The 16871-nt window shown below is 39.3% G+C and overlaps 1 protein-coding gene across 3 annotated transcripts in view; it reads right to left on the bottom strand.

Annotated features, from left to right (window-relative positions):
• Positions 395 to 16871, bottom strand: part of RLF (rearranged L-myc fusion) — a 93972-nt gene continuing 77495 nt past the window's right edge. For all 3 annotated transcript variants that reach the window (XM_003356327.4, XM_021096011.1, XM_021096010.1), the window contains 2 exons: positions 12089 to 12230; positions 395 to 5515 (listed from right to left, as the gene is read on the bottom strand). In XM_003356327.4, coding sequence (XP_003356375.2) covers positions 866 to 5515; positions 12089 to 12230 — 4792 coding nt within the window. In that variant the 3' untranslated portion in view covers positions 395 to 865. The remainder of the gene's footprint in view (positions 5516 to 12088; positions 12231 to 16871) is intronic.

Below are 16871 nucleotides of genomic sequence, written 5' to 3'. Positions count from 1 at the left end.
TTCATGGTTTTGTTCCTATCTATTTCTACAATAATCTCATCTGTCCCAGTGCTCCTCTTGCACTGACAGCCTATCAAATTATTTGTACTTCCCTGGAAACATGACTCAACACCTCTGAATTTGCTATGCCCTTGACATTATGCTTGGCATACCCTCTCCTTTCTACTTGGACAACTCCTGCACATCCTCTTCTGGGAGCTATCTTGACTCCCAGAACTAATTACTCCATCTCAGAATTTTCTTTCCACAAAAATTTTAAGACAATAATCATTCAAAATTAGGTTAATAAGAAACGAAAAACTACTGGGATAAAATGTAACTGCACATTCCAGAAAATACAAGTGCAATTCCAGTTTATGTACTGCATGAAAACTCATTATGAGTAAACAAGAAATGGGTGAAAAACTGTAATTTATTGAAACTCAACTCAAAAAATATAAGATGCTGTAGTGTACAATATATTACACAAAGCACCCTTGGGTGCACATTCAAGTCAAGTAAGAACTCCATATCCCTCTCCCTAGCCCTCCCACCCTGGGATCTTAGTATTTGTTCCATATACAATCATGCACACTTAATTTGAAAAAGGAAGCCCCAATATATTTTGATGTATTAATTAGCACCAAACAAGAGTACAGTTCCATTTTTTAATAAACAAACAAACAAAAAACCCCAATCAATAAACCAACTGGAGAGCTAATGGACTCAGCCAATACTGCTGACATAGATATTATACATTCATGTAAATACACAGCCTATTCTACCCTAAACAACAGTGTGGCTGGTTCTCAGCCTTTGTTCGAGTCGGCAATTGTCCCCATGTTGCAGTGTTGGAGCCAGTCTGTTTCTAAAACAAAACTGCTATTTAGGAACTTCCTACACAAAGCTCATCTGTCTTTTTTGTTGGAAACAAGTCTAAAATTGGTGTGGAAAACTTAGATCTTTCAAGGACAACCACTGGCCGAAGATAATGAAGCTGTTTTAAGGCAAGTTCTCCACAGTCTGTTAATGCTTTGTCCAATACGACCCTCAGGTTTTCCAAGGAAGGAACTGTTGTTGTCTCAGCTACTATTAAAGGTGGGATTGCAGTCAGGTTCTCATGAATTGCAGAGTCACTGGAAGAATGAGGTATGTCAACTTGAGGGTCACTGTCATTCACCATATTATTTGCCATAACACTCCCTGTTAAGTCATTACTGGGTTGAGAAGAATTATTTAATGTTAAGTGCTCTGAAGGCTCCCAATCATCAAAATCATCTTCTTTCTCTTCACTTTCCTGAATAAATTTCAGAAATGAAGATTCAAATCCCATAGGTTTGTACGTCTTCAAATCAAATGACCTGGGCTGTGGGTGCTTCCTAAAATTCTCTTTTGGGACATGGGTTATATTTTTTACAGTGTTTTCTTGCCCTGAACTTTGCTGCCCAGTTTCTGAGTCTTTGATCCTTGGTAAAGGCAGCTGGAAACTTGTGAAATAAGTCCCACTTTCAGTCCCGTTAGGGTTAGGTATGGAATTTTCTATTTTACAAGGAGGCGGCTGAACTATATTACACTGTTCCAAAGAAGTGGTTTCTGAACTATGGTTACATTTCAAAGTTCCTCTGTAGAGCAGAGTATCTGCATCAAAAACTGGGTTGCTTTCTGTACATCCTTTTGGACCTCCATCCCTTTCACCCAGATGAAGGGAATCGGCAGTCTGGACAGGTATGCTACTGTCCCCTGGGGAATGGCTGTGCTTGGTGAGCTCGGATTCACAGCTCCTATCTTCTTCTGTCTTTATACAGGGCTCTGTTTCAGAAGGGGGCTCCTCCTTAATTTTGGTACCGTATTTTACACAAACGACAAGATTTTCCATCTGTTGCTCTAAATAGGCACTACTCATCTGATGGGTACGTTTATAATGCCTCACTATACTGCTCTCCAACTTCACCACAGATAAGCATCCTTGAACCATGCAGGGGTACTGTGTGTGCTCAGAATGCTCCACGCACATATGGAGGGCTTCAGCTCTTGTTTTAAAACTAATTGGAGCTTTCTTTTCTTTGATTAAGCCACATTTTTTAGCCTTATTAGCATTAAATGATTTCCTGGTAGTCTGATGCTCGTGGCCCTGAGTGTGAGCCGTTTGACACACCTTTTCGCTCCTTAGTAGCCTTTCATTTGCCACTTTCTGGCTTCTAAACAGGTCGTCATAATAGTCCTTATGTCGATAATACACATGTTGAGAATAATTACTGCGATGTGTGAAAATCTGGCCACAGCCATTGAGATCACAATGAATTTCATAATCTGAATGTATTTCTCCTTCGATATTATGCTGTTCCATCAAGTGGTGCTTCAACTTGCTGAATGTATAAAATACAGCAGGGCACTGAGGCTGGTTACATGAAAACCTGGCCGCTGATTCAGCTTCTGAAAGCACTTTCGGCTCTTCAATGTGGTCTAGGTTATGAGAGTCACTGCAGTGCTTAGCAAGAGCTTTGGAGCACAGGAAGCGTTTGTTACATTCCTTATATTTGCAAGCAAATATCTTTTTACATTTGACAAGTTCCCTTTTGGTTCTTGCTTTGTCTTTCTCTAAGCATAACTGCTCTTTGTTATACTGATGCACAGTCCTGTAATGGCGAATCAAGCCTTTCAGATTGGTGAATGAGGAGTTGCAAGTTTTGTGGATACAATGGAATGGTTTGTGGTACTTATTCAAAATATAACAGAGATTTCCTTTAGCAACAGTTCTTCTGCTACCTCTCCCCTCTCTTCCTTCTCCTTCTTCTCTATGGCCACTTATTGGTGATGAAATATCAGATGTTTTACTTTCTGTTTCTTCGCAGGATGACTCCAAATCTGTTTCTGAACTGCATTCATCCTTTTTAGAATGACAGTGTGGCTTCTCAGAATTACTGTTGGGATCAGGTCCAAGTTCTGCAGAACAATCACCTTTCAACCTGTCTACTGAGCATGGGCCTTCGTGATCACATTTTTCATTATCTAATAGTTTCTGAGTTACTCTGTCACTGCCAATTTGATGTTTATTTTTATAATGAATCCTAAGGTGTGTCTTTCTTGTAAATGACCTTTGGCAGATATGGCACTGGAAAGGGGAATATCGATGTTGAAACATGGTTAACTGAAGGACTTTTTCTTTTGAATAATTATGCTTTTTAAGATAATGCATTAACAAAGCCTCTCTGGTCACAAATTCATATTTGCATCCTTGAAGCTCACAGAAAAAAGGCTTGGCTGCCAACTGTGCAAGATACTGACTTGGCATATTTTCATCTTGATTCTGAAAATTAAGGTCTGAAATAGATGAAACTGCTTGAAGAGACTTAGCACCACTGGATGGGTACCCCTGCAATGACCCTGAGAAAGATCCATGTGTTATTGAGTTTTTCAAGCTTAAATGTTTCAAGCGTAACAGAAGTTCCAACATGGTATCCTCTGTACATGGCCTTTTAGAAGCACAAATGGAAGCTTCTGAGGAATAACCTTGGTGTTCTCGTTTGCATTTAGTATGAATATTGTGATCCAGACCTTCATCTGGAGAGTCACTGTTTGTATCTGAGCTGGGTTTAGGTTCTGCATCAAACTTTTCAGTTGTTTGATTATGTTCATTACCCAAACAGGGAAAGAGATCTTTTGTCTTTATCTTTTTGGGTTTGAAATGGTATGGATGAACCTTCCTTAGATGCTTCTGCATGCCTTTTGCATTTTTGTACGTGGAACCACAGCCATCAAAACCACAAGTAAACTTAGTCCCATCAAAACAAACTGCCACACTGGAACATTTTTCTTTTAAACTGGAGGGCACAAAGACTTTCTCATGAGATAATAATATATCCTGCATGGTTTCAGAGTGATCCAGTGTGTCAATTAACTCTTCATTCATGGAAGCTGAAGAGCTGTGACTTAACTGATCACTGGAATTACTGTCACTGTTTTCTTTCAGATTTTCTGCAGTTTCTATTTGAGAACTAGCTGATCCTGCACAGAAAAGAAGATCCTCTGGTAAATGTGATTTATCAGCTTGGTTAAGTAGATGGGTCTGAGCAATACAATCTTGCTTTTCACTTGCTGCAGGCTCCTCAAGTTTCACTGATTTCTTTACATCTCCATTTGAATTATCAACATTGTGCATTGAGAGGTGATTCTGGTATTCGATTTTGGAATAATAAAACTTTTTACAGCCAACAAAGTTGCATGTATAAGACGCATCCCTAAAATGTTGTGCTTCGTGGTGGTAAAGCTGTCCCAAGTCACTGAAAACAATATTACAGCCATTTAATTCACATTTATAACGCAGATCATCATGTTTTTGTTTATGGTTAAGCAGTTCGTTCACTGATCCAAACCTAGCATAACAATCTATAGATACACACATATAAGGCTGAGGACCACAATGCACTTGTTCGTGTTCTCGCAGGTGAAAAGCAGACATGAAATGTCGACGACAATAAGTACACTTCTCTCTTCTATTTTTCATATCCAAGTAGTGCTTGGCATTTTCATCATTATTTTGGTGTTCAGCTTTAAGATGCACACTTAAGTATTTAAATTGCTTAAACACACGGGAACAGTCTGTGCCAGGACATGGGTACAAATCTCTGTCTTGCAGGTGGCAATCTTCTAATTTGCTGAATGTGACATATTCATGTGACTCTCCTTTGGCTTCATTCAATGATTGACTTTGCTCCAGGGTTGTGGAGGGGCTCTTGGGACAAATTCCCTTTTGAGAGCTTTTCAACAGTAATTTCTTTCTAGAGCGGTCTCTTCTGCTTGGTGGCATTTTAACATGTTCCATCACATGAGGCACAAATATTTCTTTTCTCTTGAATTTTTTTATACAAACTGGACAGGTATAAATCCCATCTTCCATATGCATCTTAGAATGATGAAGAATCCTGGCCTCTATACATTCCCGCTTACATAGCAAACAGAAAAATTTATATTGAAGCCACCTCTGATATCTTTCAGAAGAACCAATGGGTTTTTTGTCTCTTTTCTCCTTATGCTGATCTGTCATATCTCTCCTTCTATATTGTTTATCTTCTTTACCTTCCTCATAGTCACTGAGAAATGACTCTAAAACATCTGTGTCATTAATAGACATTTCATAGCCACTTAGATCATCATCAGAATCCGAGGCTTCTTGTCCTAGAAGTTGGTGGCAGTGTCGTTTTAAAGTTTTCCAGTCCCAAAATTCAGGATCAAAAGGCCAGTGAGCTTTTAAAGCTAATAAAAGCTCACATCGGAGAGAATTTGGAACTGGTGCATTTTCTTCATCAAATTTTTGATCTGGTTGGGAATATAGTTCTTCCAACATATTAAATCCATCCAAACTGGGTTCAATTAAGAATTCTGTAAGCTGACAGGCTCGTCTAACTTCTAAATCTTCTGGTAAGAGACAAGCAATTGTTTTACAAACTGATGCCTTCATTTCTTCGTCCTCACTTGATCTGAGTTGAAGAGCTCTGACGCATAGTAAAATTGATACCCCAAGACCAGCATCTTGTGCCTGTAAGAAAAACAGGGAAGAAGAGGTTTTTTCTTTCTCCCATTCTGGAAACATTACATAACTTTCACAGACACACACACTTCTTAAAACTTTTAATGTTCTTAAGTTTTATCAAAAATCTTTCTTCCTGAAAGTTACATTTAGATCCTGCTTGTCTCAAAATGCAAAGGACTGGATTACTTGTTACAATCATGAACAACAACAATGTACATTTAGAGTATCCAACTTCATAAGGCACTGCATATTAAAGCAGTTCTTAACCCTCAAGGAACTTATCTAGGTGCCAAATGTATAAATAATAAAGGCACATGAATTGAGAGGAACTCAGGATAAATAAGGGGACCAAAGGATTCAAAAATGAATTGTCTCAGGCTGGGTAGGAAGGATAGGACTTAAATGGATACAAGAAGAAACACATGTATAAAAGTGAGTCTAAGATTGAATTCAATTTAAAAAACTCATGTCATGAACAACCGGGTGTTTTCAAAACTTCAAGGCTTAAATGAATGATTCTATTTCCTCCTAAAAGAACTGGCACTCTATGATACAGTTGTACTAAATCTCAGCTTCCCATGGAAAAACAAGAGAATGAAAATTTCTCTATAGCAGCAGGTTCTCAGAAACTAGTCAAAAATCTGGTCATACGTGATAAAAGGCTAGTGCATTCAAGATACTTCTTTTAGAGTTCCCATTGTGGCACAGGGGAAACGAATCTGACTAGGAACCATGAGGCTGCAGATTCGATCCCTGGCCTCGCTCAGTGGGTCAAGGATCCAGCATTGCCGTAAGCTGTGGTGTAGGTTGAAGAGGCGGCTCAGATCTGGCGTTGCTGTGGCTGTGGTGTAGGCCAGCAGCTACAGCTCCGATTAAACCCCTAGCCTGGGAACCTCCGTATGTCGAGGGTGTGGCCCTAAAAAGACCAAAAAAAAAAAAAAATCTTTCATATGAGAAGCTAAAAGAATATGTGAAAATAATATGAACAAAGAAAAGCAGGATCCTATGTTAGGGTGGCTTAAAATGTAGTACTTAAGAACAGAGAATTTTGAGTCAGACTTTGACTGACTGAACCCAGCTTCACTCCAGTGACAAGTTCTTAACTCCTCTAAGCCTGTCTCCTCATCTGTAAAATGATAACTGCATTGCAGTATTAGATTTTCCTCCTAGTGTTATAAGAATGAATAAGGTAACATAAAGTGATTACTACAATATTGGCAAATAGTAAATATTCAACAGAATACCCAGGAAAATACCTGAGGATAAATTCTACTGTTCAAACTAGAAGTCAATTTGCTAAGCAATTACTCTGTTAGGTACCATTCTAAATGCTGAGCACACAAAGAAATAACCACCATCAATTTAAAGATCGTTTACCACATCCTAGGCACTATTCTAAATAAACTTTTTGCATATATTATCCTCATATTATAGTTGAAGAAACCAGGGCCCAAAAAGTTAACTGCCCAATGTCACCAGCTAGTGAACAACGGAGCAAGAATTTAAACTTGAAGCAATCTTTTCCCAGCACCTGAGTCCAAATTAACTACTTTACAGCCTATATTAACACTGAAGTTTAACTGAGTTGGCTCTATCACATGTGCCCTTTTTACAATGTGCCAAACTACTTATTTAGCATCCTGGTTTAAAAACCTATCAAATTATTCATACACATCAGTTTCTTCAAAGTTCAGCTTCACATTCCATATCTTAATTCTAATTTATTTACTACTCCTTTAGTAAGTAACTTCTCATATCTGTTCTGAATATATAATGGTAGTAGTAGTAGTTGTTGTTATTTTTTGAAAAGTGTCCTTAGTGATTTCACAAATTTTACCATTTCAACCAGATTAGAGTGTTTAAGAAAGAACAGACATTCTTTGCAATTTATGTCAAAGAGTCTTCCAAAAGGGTTAAAAGTAACTTGTTGAGAACATATGGATTTTTTTTTTTTTTTTTGTCTTTTTAGGGCTGCACCGGAGGTATATGGAAGTTCCCAGGCTAGGGGTCCAATTGGAGCTGTAGCCACCGGCCTATGCCAGAGCCAGAGCAACAGCAACCCAGGATCCGAGCCGCATCTGCGACCTTTACCACAGCTCACGGCAACGCCGGATCCTTAACCCACTGAGCAAGGCCTGGGATTGAACCCGCGTCCTCATGGATGCTAAGTCAGGTTCGTTAACCCACTGAGCCACGACAGGAACTCCAACATATGAATGATTTTAAAACTTAACAGATTTTCTCCAAGCCCTCTGTGCTCTGACCTACAAATGATAACCTTATATCATATTATGCAATTTGTTAGGATACTAATGGTCTAGTTCCTTACAAGTCACATGTCTCCAATCTTCAGCTTCTTTTATTATTAAAAAGGGATTAAGCTAGAAAAAGTCATGTTTTGCAAAAGGGTACTACTGTATGTTCCACCAAAAAGATCCAGTGGCCAAATAAGCTAAATCCAAGATCATCCTTCTTCTCATACCTTCTTCTTCAAATATTACCATGTCTACATTCGCTTTTCTGTCACACTATTTTTTTTTTTTTGGTCTTTTTAGGGCCACATCAACAGCATATGGTGGTACCCAAACTAGGGCTCAAATCAGAGCTGTAGCTGTTGGCCAACACCACAGCAACAGACATGCCAGATCCAAGCCATGTCTATGACCTACACTACAACTCATGGCAACCCCGGATCCTTAACCCACCGATGGAGGCCAGGGATTGAACCTGTGTCCTCATGGATACTAGTCAGATTCATTTCTGCTGAGCCATGAATGGAACTCCTCTGTCAAACTATTTTTAAAACCTTGAGAGAGATCCTGGATTCTCTAATATCCCTTTCTCAAGTCACAGAATCAAAATTTTTTTGGCGGGGCTTTTTGGCTTTCTAGGGCTGTGGCATATGGAGGGCATGTGGAGGTTCCCAGGCTAGGGGCTGTAACTGGAGCTGCAGCTGCTGGCCAACATCACAGCCATGGCAATGCAGGGAAGGGAACTCCACAGAATGAAATTTTAATGACTCTGAGCACCTTTAAGAACTGATGATCTGGTTTAAGATCTTAAACTGCAGCCCAGAAAATAAAGAGGGCCCTCTCCATTATATATTGTTGCCGTTATCTATCTCTATAGGGAGGGGAAAACTCCCATGAAGGATATCTACCATTCATGGCAGAACTAGATCCTAACTGATATAGGTTAGATCACCTCTCTCCTTAAAAAACTAGAGGTTAAGGCTCTCAACTTGAAAGGAATTCCACATTCACTCCCATTCCACCTACCAGTCCATATCTTCTCCACCTTTCAGGAAAAATATCATAAATAAGGACTAGAATGGAAAGTGTCCTAGATTGAGATTAAAAAGAAATGGTCCTGGGTTGTACAAATGGACAGCAAATTCCTTCCTTGGCCTATGTCAGAAACCCATCTTCCTTTATCCTGTGTCTAGTACCTTTCTCATTTTCTGTGGTTCCATGTGGTAAACAGAAATCTAAGATGACCCCGACTGACCTTCACTTCTGTAAAATCTCCTCACCTTAAGTGGTACCTATAAGTATGATATCATTCCTATGATTACATTATATGGCAAAAGGGACTTTACAGATACAATTAAGGCACCAAATCTACTCATCTTAAGATAGGTGGATTATCTAGACCTGGCCCAATCACTCAAGCCCTTTAAATCTAAGTTTGGAAGTCAGAGGTGGAGGAGATCAGATTAAAAGAATTCCTTGTGTCTTTGCTGGCTTGAAAATAAAGGCATGGAATGAGAGTGGCTTCTGGGAGCTAAAAACAGACCCTGGCTGACAGCCAGCAAGAAAATGAGGACTTTAGCCCTACAACTGAAAGGAACTGAATTCTGTCAACAATAAAAATGAGCTTAGAAGTAGATTTTTCCACAGAGCCTCCAGATAACTCGACCGGCCATCACCTCAATTTCGGCCTTGTGATACTGAGCAGTGAACAATGCCACACAGTGCTGGACCTCTGCCTACAAAACTGTGAGCTAATAAATAGGTGCTGACTGAAGTGCTAAGTTTACAGTAATTTGTTACGCAGCAACAGAAAGCACACATTCCCTAAAGATTAAAAAAAAAAAAAAAAAAAAAACACAAAACTTATTAAAGGCCAGTTGTACCACTACTTTTTTGAAGCAAGGCAAGCTCTATAATTACTTGAACATGTTTTTTCTGTGATCAGAGATATAATTTCATTTTCAGTCATTAGAAATAGGAGTTCCCGAGGTGGTGCAACAGAAACAAATCTGACTGGGGACCATGAGGTTCCAGGTTTGATCTCTGGCCTCGCTCAGTGGGTTAAGGATCTGGCATTGCTATAGGTTGAAGACTCAGCTCAGATCTGATGTTGCTGTGGCTGTGGTTGGCAGCTGTAGCTCCAATTGGACCCCTAGCCCGGGAACCCTCGTATACCTAGAGTGTGGCCCTAAAAAGCAAAAAAAAAAAAAAAAAAAAAAAAAGGAAAGAAAGAGAAAGAAAGAATTATTACCTAGCTTATCTGACCAGGAATTTGCTTCTGATAACTGTTCTGACTTTCTTTCCTATCTTTACTGGAAAAGACTAGTTATACCTATTTCAAATAAATATAGGATACAGAAGGTATCATTAAAGGAGATAGGAAGCATCAAAGATAAAACTGTGCATTGACTTTAGTATAAATAAAACAAACAGAAATAGAGCACAACATGAGACTCATCCCAAATCTCCAGGCTGGTAGTCTCAGCATACATTTACGCGCTAAACTCAAAAGACAAAACTTTTATTTATTTATTTATTTTTGTCTTCTTAGGGCTATACCCACAACATAAAGAATTTCCCAGGGTAGGAGTATAATTGGAACTGTAGCTGCCAGCCGATGCCAGTCTGTGACCTACATCACAACTCACAGCAATGCCAGATCCTTAACCCACTGAGCGAGGCCAGGTATCGAACCTGCATCCTCATGGACGCCAGTTGGATTCGTTTCTGCAGAGCCACGACAGGAATTCAAAAAAGTTTTATATACATAGCACTTCATTTAATTTTAAGAAATATTTATTTCTGGAGTTCCCATCGTGGTGCAATGGTTAATGAATCCGACTAGGAAGCATGAAGTTACGGGCTCGATCCCTGGCCTTGCTCAGTGGGTTAAGGATCTGGCATTGCCGTGAGCTGTGATGTAGGTCAGATCCTGTGTTGCCGGTGGCTACAGTTCCAATTTGACCCCTAGCCTGGGAACCTCCATATACCACGGGAAGTGGCCCTAGAAAAGACAAAAAGACAAAAAGACAAAAAAAAAAAAAAAAAAAAAGGAGTTCCCGTCGTGGCGCAGTGGTTAACGAATCCGACTAGGAACCATGAGGTCGAGGGTTCGGTCCCTGGCCTTGCTCAGTGGGTTAACGATCCGGCATTGCCGTGAGCTGTGGTGTAGGTTGCAGACGCGGCTCGGATCCCGCGTTGCTGTGGCTCTGGCGTAGGCCGGTGGCTACAGCTCCGATTCAACCCCTAGCCTGGGAACCTCCATATGCCGCGGAAGCGGCCCAAGAGATAGCAACAACAACAACGACAAAAAGACAAAAAGACCAAAAAAAAAAAGAAGAAAGAAAGAAAAAAAAAGAAACATTTATTTCTGAGAATTCCTGCTGTGGCACAGTGGGTTAATGATCTGGCTTGTCTCTGTGGAGGTGCCAGTTTGATCCCCAGCGTGGTGCAGGTCACAGCTCTGGCTTGGATTCAATCCCTGGCCTGGGCACTGCCACATGTCGTGGGGGCACCCAAAAAGACTATTTTATTTATTTATTTATTTATTTATTTATTTATTTATTTATTTATGGTCTTTTTTTGCTATTTCTTGGGCCGCTCCCACGGCATGTGGAGGTTCCCAGGCTAGGGGTCGAGTCGGAGCTGTAGCCGCCAGTCTACACCAGAGCCACAGCAATGCGGGATCTGAGCCACTTCTGCGACCTACACCACAGCTCACGGCAACGCCGGATCGTTAACCCACTGAGCAAGGGCAGGGACCGAACCCCCAACCTCATGGTTCCTAATCAGATTCGTTAACCACTGCGCCACGACGGGAACTCCAAGACTATTAATTTCTTAAAGTTATCTAATATGTTTCCTATCTTCATAGAAGCTTATAATTTATAAACTTAATAATTTATAAGTTGATTCTAGAACAGTTCTATTACTTTGAAACCTAAAGAATTACACTATCCTCAGGGAAGAAAAGATACAATTATACTTTATTTATAATTATTATGTTAATCTGCAAACATACCCATATAAATAGGGAACACTGTTCCAGGAAAAGCAGATATAGGGTGGCTGATGTGACAGCCAAGAAACATAATCTTTCCTTCCTCCAGTGCTTTGTCACATCAAATCACTATTTTCCATTAGGAAAAACTGTGGATTCCTAGGAAGTAAATCTAAGCAGAAACAGCTAGATATGTCCAATTCTATAATCTTATTAAACCCCATTATTTCTCATTTTCCCTTATCTAAAAGTAGCTGCCTCAGAAGTTATCTCCCCACTCATTTTTTCCCTTCAGGACATTCAGCATAAAAAGCATAAATTACTCACTTCAGTTTGTATAACTCTAATCAGGCAAAATAAGTGCTGTTGTGTTTTAGCTATGACACCAAACTGACGACAGCGCTCCAAGAAAGTGTCTACAGAAGGGTCGATTCTTCTTTGCAGTTTACTCCAAAATAGAGTCAATTCCCTATTAAAAAGAAAGATTACGGTAAAACATTTAAAGCAACTGGTATTTGCTACCCACCTTCACACCCCATTTTCTGGGTTTGTAATAAGCTGAGAGTAAACAAGAAGAGAAAAAACTGCCTATATTCCCTTTTGCTTCCTCCCAAACTGGTAAAACTAAGAATCCTCCTTGAAAATTTACCTACTTCTTTCTTCTTTGTGTCTGGGGAAAATAAAAACAAAAGACTATTTCCTTTATGCTGACATTTTCAAAGACAATCCATCTGATTGATATATTTATTCAAAGACTTATCTTTCTCTTCTTGTTCCAAAAGGTTTTACCCCTTACACTGCTAATACTGACTGAATTAAACCCTATCCTAGCAGACAGGATCATTAGACATTAATACACGGTGTATCAGCTATAAAATATACTTATGGTATACTTCTCCACATTGACCTCATGGGCCCTTTCCATCTCTAAAACGTCATGATCTACTCAGGGCCTGTAACTTGAATTTTTTTTTTTTTCTTTTTGTCTTTTTAGGGCCACACCCACAGCATATGGAGGTTCCCAGGCTAGGGATCTAATCGGAGGTATAGCTGTTGGCCACAGCCACAGCAACGCCAGATCTGAGATGTGTCTGCGATCTATATCACAGCTCACGGCAACGCCACATCCTTAACCCACTGATCAAGGACAGGGATCGAACCCGCAACCTCATGGTTCCTAGTTGGATTCATTTCCGCTGCGCCATGACAGGAACTCTGAAAAGTTTAAATATTACTAATATAATTGGTAAAATGGCACTCTTGGAAATGGCTAAAATACAAGAATCCCACAAATATTCATTATGGAAACAAAGAAAATCTTGAAAAGAGTTAAGTTAAATAAAAGTACTGAATGAGTTATGAGAAAACTCTCAGGGAAAAAGTACTAGAAACTCAAAAAAGCCCAGGATAGAAATGCTAATGGAAATATGAAATGTGAACACAAGGAAGTTCCTTAGCAAAACTGAAGAGAATGCAATCACTTTGGAAAACGTGGCTCTTTTCTGTACAACCTCAATGGGTATTATGAATTTGTTAAATGATTTCCACTAAAAAAAATATACATTACTTTCACAAGCCAGTTTTAGAACACTAATGTCTTATTATTGCTGTTAACACAGGCTATTCCAGGGAGCTGAGTACAAATCCAAAGCTTAAGAAGTGAACATACCTCTTTTTATACTAGATTTAAAAAAAAATTTAATAGAACTTATTTTCTTATACTTTGTAGGAGGCAACTGGGATTCTCATATGGTGAAATTCTTACACAGATATAAAACTTGCTTCAAAGACTGAAATGAATATATATCACAAAAGATATATGATAAGAGCTTACAATATTTAAATACTGGATGGCAAATTTGACCTACATCAAATAAAATTAACTTAAAATGCCTTTAAGTATTTGTCTTTGGTGACTAGTGTTGCTTTCCTAACCAGAAGTAAAAATTGAGACACATCAACTCTGAAAATACCTACCAGTCAGGGAAGTAACTGGAATGACTATTCATTTTTAAACTTATAATAAGACTGCTTCATTCAGCTGTAAGTATCAGTTAAAAACTTTAGAGAATGAAATTCTGAATAACAAAGGAAATGAAGAATTACATATATTCAGAAATAAAAAGGAGTATCTTTCAAAACCTATGTATTCGAAAACTATGCTATTTGAAAAGAACTTTTTTTTCCTTTTTAGCGCCAAAACCACAGCATATGGAAGTTCCCAGGCTAGGGACTGAATTGGAGCTGTAGCTGAGGCAAGGTCAGGGATCGAACCTGCATCCTTATGGATAATAGTCGGATTAGTTACCACTGATCCATGACAGGAACTCCCAAAAAGAACAAAATTATTAAAGCTAGTAAAACCTGATAATGAAGACATAAGGGTAAAGGATATTTATTATCTAAAATTCATCAACTAGCTAGAAGTTTAAAGTTAGGCAAATGTGATAAAGTAACAAAAGGCAGGTTGAGAATTAAAGTCTCAGAGTTCCCGTCGTGGCGCAGTGGTTAACGAATCCGACTAGGAACCATGAGGTTGCAGGTTCGGTCCCTGCCCTTGCTCAGTGGGTTAACGATCTGGCGTTGCCGTGAGCTGTGGTGTAGGTTGCAGACGCGGCTCAGATCCTGCGTTGCTGTGGCTCTGGCGTAGGCCAGTGGCTACAGCTCCGATTAGACCCCTAGCCTAGGAACCTCCATATGCCGTGGGAGCGGCCCAAAGAAATAGTAAAAACACACACACGCAAAAAAAAAGAATTAAAGTCTCTCAAAATAATTTAAAAAATGAATCCAACTAGTATCCACGAGGATGCGGGTTCCATCCTTGGCCTTGCTCAGTGGGTGGTGGATCCCACACTGCCATGAGCTGGGGTGTAGCTGGCAGACACAGCTCAGATCCTGCATTGCTGTGGCTGTAGCATAGGCGGGCGGGCAGCTGTAGCTCTGATTTGATCCCTAGCCTGGGAACTTCCATATGCTGTGGGTGCGGCCATAAAAAGAAAAAAAAAAAAAAGAACATTTTATCATGTCTTTATATTTGTATAATGCTATTTTATATTTGTATAATATTTGCACAGTTACAATTCAATTAAAAACTATTACCCACCCAAACATGCCTGAAACCATGACAACCAGTAGATTACTCTAGAGAATGCCAAGATGTCACTTTAATCCATTTAAATCTGCACACTGGAACAACGAAACCACCAACAGCAACTTATAGCCTGCTGGATTGTACATGCATTAGGACAATACTTCTTCAATGTCATTTTTTTTAAAAAATAGACAGTCCTTTAAGAATATACTGAAAATAGGAGTTCCCGTCGTGGCGCAGTGGCTAATGAATCTGACTAGGAACCATGAGGTTGTGGCTTCGATCCCTGGCCTTGCTCAGCGGGTTAAGGATCCGGCGTTGCCGTGAGCTGTGGTGTAGGTTGCAGACACGGCTCGGATCCCGAGCTGCTGTGGCTCCAGCATAGGCCAGTGGCTACAGCTCCAGTTAGACCCCTAGCCTGGGAATCTCCATATGCTGTGACAGCAGCCCAAAAAATGGCAAAAAGACAAAAAAAAAAAAAAAAAAAAAAAAAAGAATATACTGAAAATAATTCCACTGTATGGATGTTCTCAATGATTTACTACACACTCAAATTAGCCTACTGCCTACCTCAAGACAGCACATTATATACAAATTCATAAAAACTGGAAAGGAAACTTAGTTCTTTTAATAGTAAGAAACACATTTTGGCAGAAATGTAGCTACCAAGCAAGAACTTTACACTGTGCTTCTGCAAAGCAGTAGGCCCATGATATTGCAATGTAATGCAGAACGTAGGCATTTTAGAAATGAGGCAAAGAAAAATTTGTAGAATTAAGGAAAGTCCATCCCCTTAATAAAGGTCCTGCAAATATAGCTGATTGTCATGACCTCTTTTTTCTCCCTACAAAATTCAGTTAAATAAAATATGTATGGATATCTGGGTCTGGTCTTCACCAGGTGCTGGGGACTCAACTGTAAATGAGATAGCATACATGATGACCCTTCTATATCACCGTCTAGTTGGGAGGGAAGAAGACATGAAATCATATCTGAAGAAACCCAAACATACAACACACAAGATTTAAGCTCAGAAGTATTATAGAAACCAAACGTCAACTTAGCAAATACTCACTGAAAGCTTAGTGTGGAGGTTTAAGGTTCAATTATGTATGATTTTTAAAGTAGCAGTGGTAATTACGCATCTGTATATACATTACCCCATTCAAAATGGTTATCTTTCTCACCTGTATGGCTACTCTAATTATGTTACATTGCCTGACAGCTTTACAGAACTCATTCCTCCAGCACTTCTTTGGTTTTTGCAAACAGTCAAAAACCTTTTAGGGCCAAGGTTAATGAATAAGCTAAGTGATACAACTTTTGAGATCAATAATATAGTAACTGCTACAAAGTAATAAGATATATTTTATGGTAATTTGTAAATGTATTTAATGGAAATTTCTAAAAGAAAAACTGTTTGGGGCAATAGATAACATAGTTTACCTTTCAAATATCTTCAATGATAACCAAGTTCAAGAATGACACTTGATAAATTATACTGTAAGCATTTTTTTTTTCCCCCTTTTCTAGGGCCGCTCCCACGGCATATGGAGGTTCCCAGGCTAGGGGTCTAACTGGAGCTATAGCTGCCAGCCTATGCCAGAGCCAGAGCAACTCGGGATCTGAGCTGCGTCTGCAACCTACACCACAGCTCACGGCAACACCAGATCCTTAACCCACTGAGCAAGGCCAGGGATCAAAGCCACAACCTCATGGTTCCTAGTCGGATTCGTTAACCACTGAACCACAAGGGGAACTCCTGTAAGCATTTTTAAATAATTGACTGATTTTATCATATTCAAATTTTATTGTCATTTTTTACAAACATTTCTCTTATCAATAGAGAAATACAAAATACTCACACAAAAATTTTTTCTCTTCTAGACTAATACTCCGTATAGTCTACTATCTTCAGCACAGGAAACAAAATAATCGATCCTATTTGAATAAAATTCCTGGGATTCATTTTCCTTAGTAAAATTTACTGTTTTATGTTATGGCTATTTTAACTCCAAT

This window comes from Sus scrofa, chromosome 6, assembly GCF_000003025.6.
Source record: "Sus scrofa isolate TJ Tabasco breed Duroc chromosome 6, Sscrofa11.1, whole genome shotgun sequence".
Taxonomy (NCBI): Eukaryota; Metazoa; Chordata; class Mammalia; order Artiodactyla; family Suidae; genus Sus; species Sus scrofa.
This window is presented reverse-complemented; position numbering and strand designations above follow the sequence as displayed.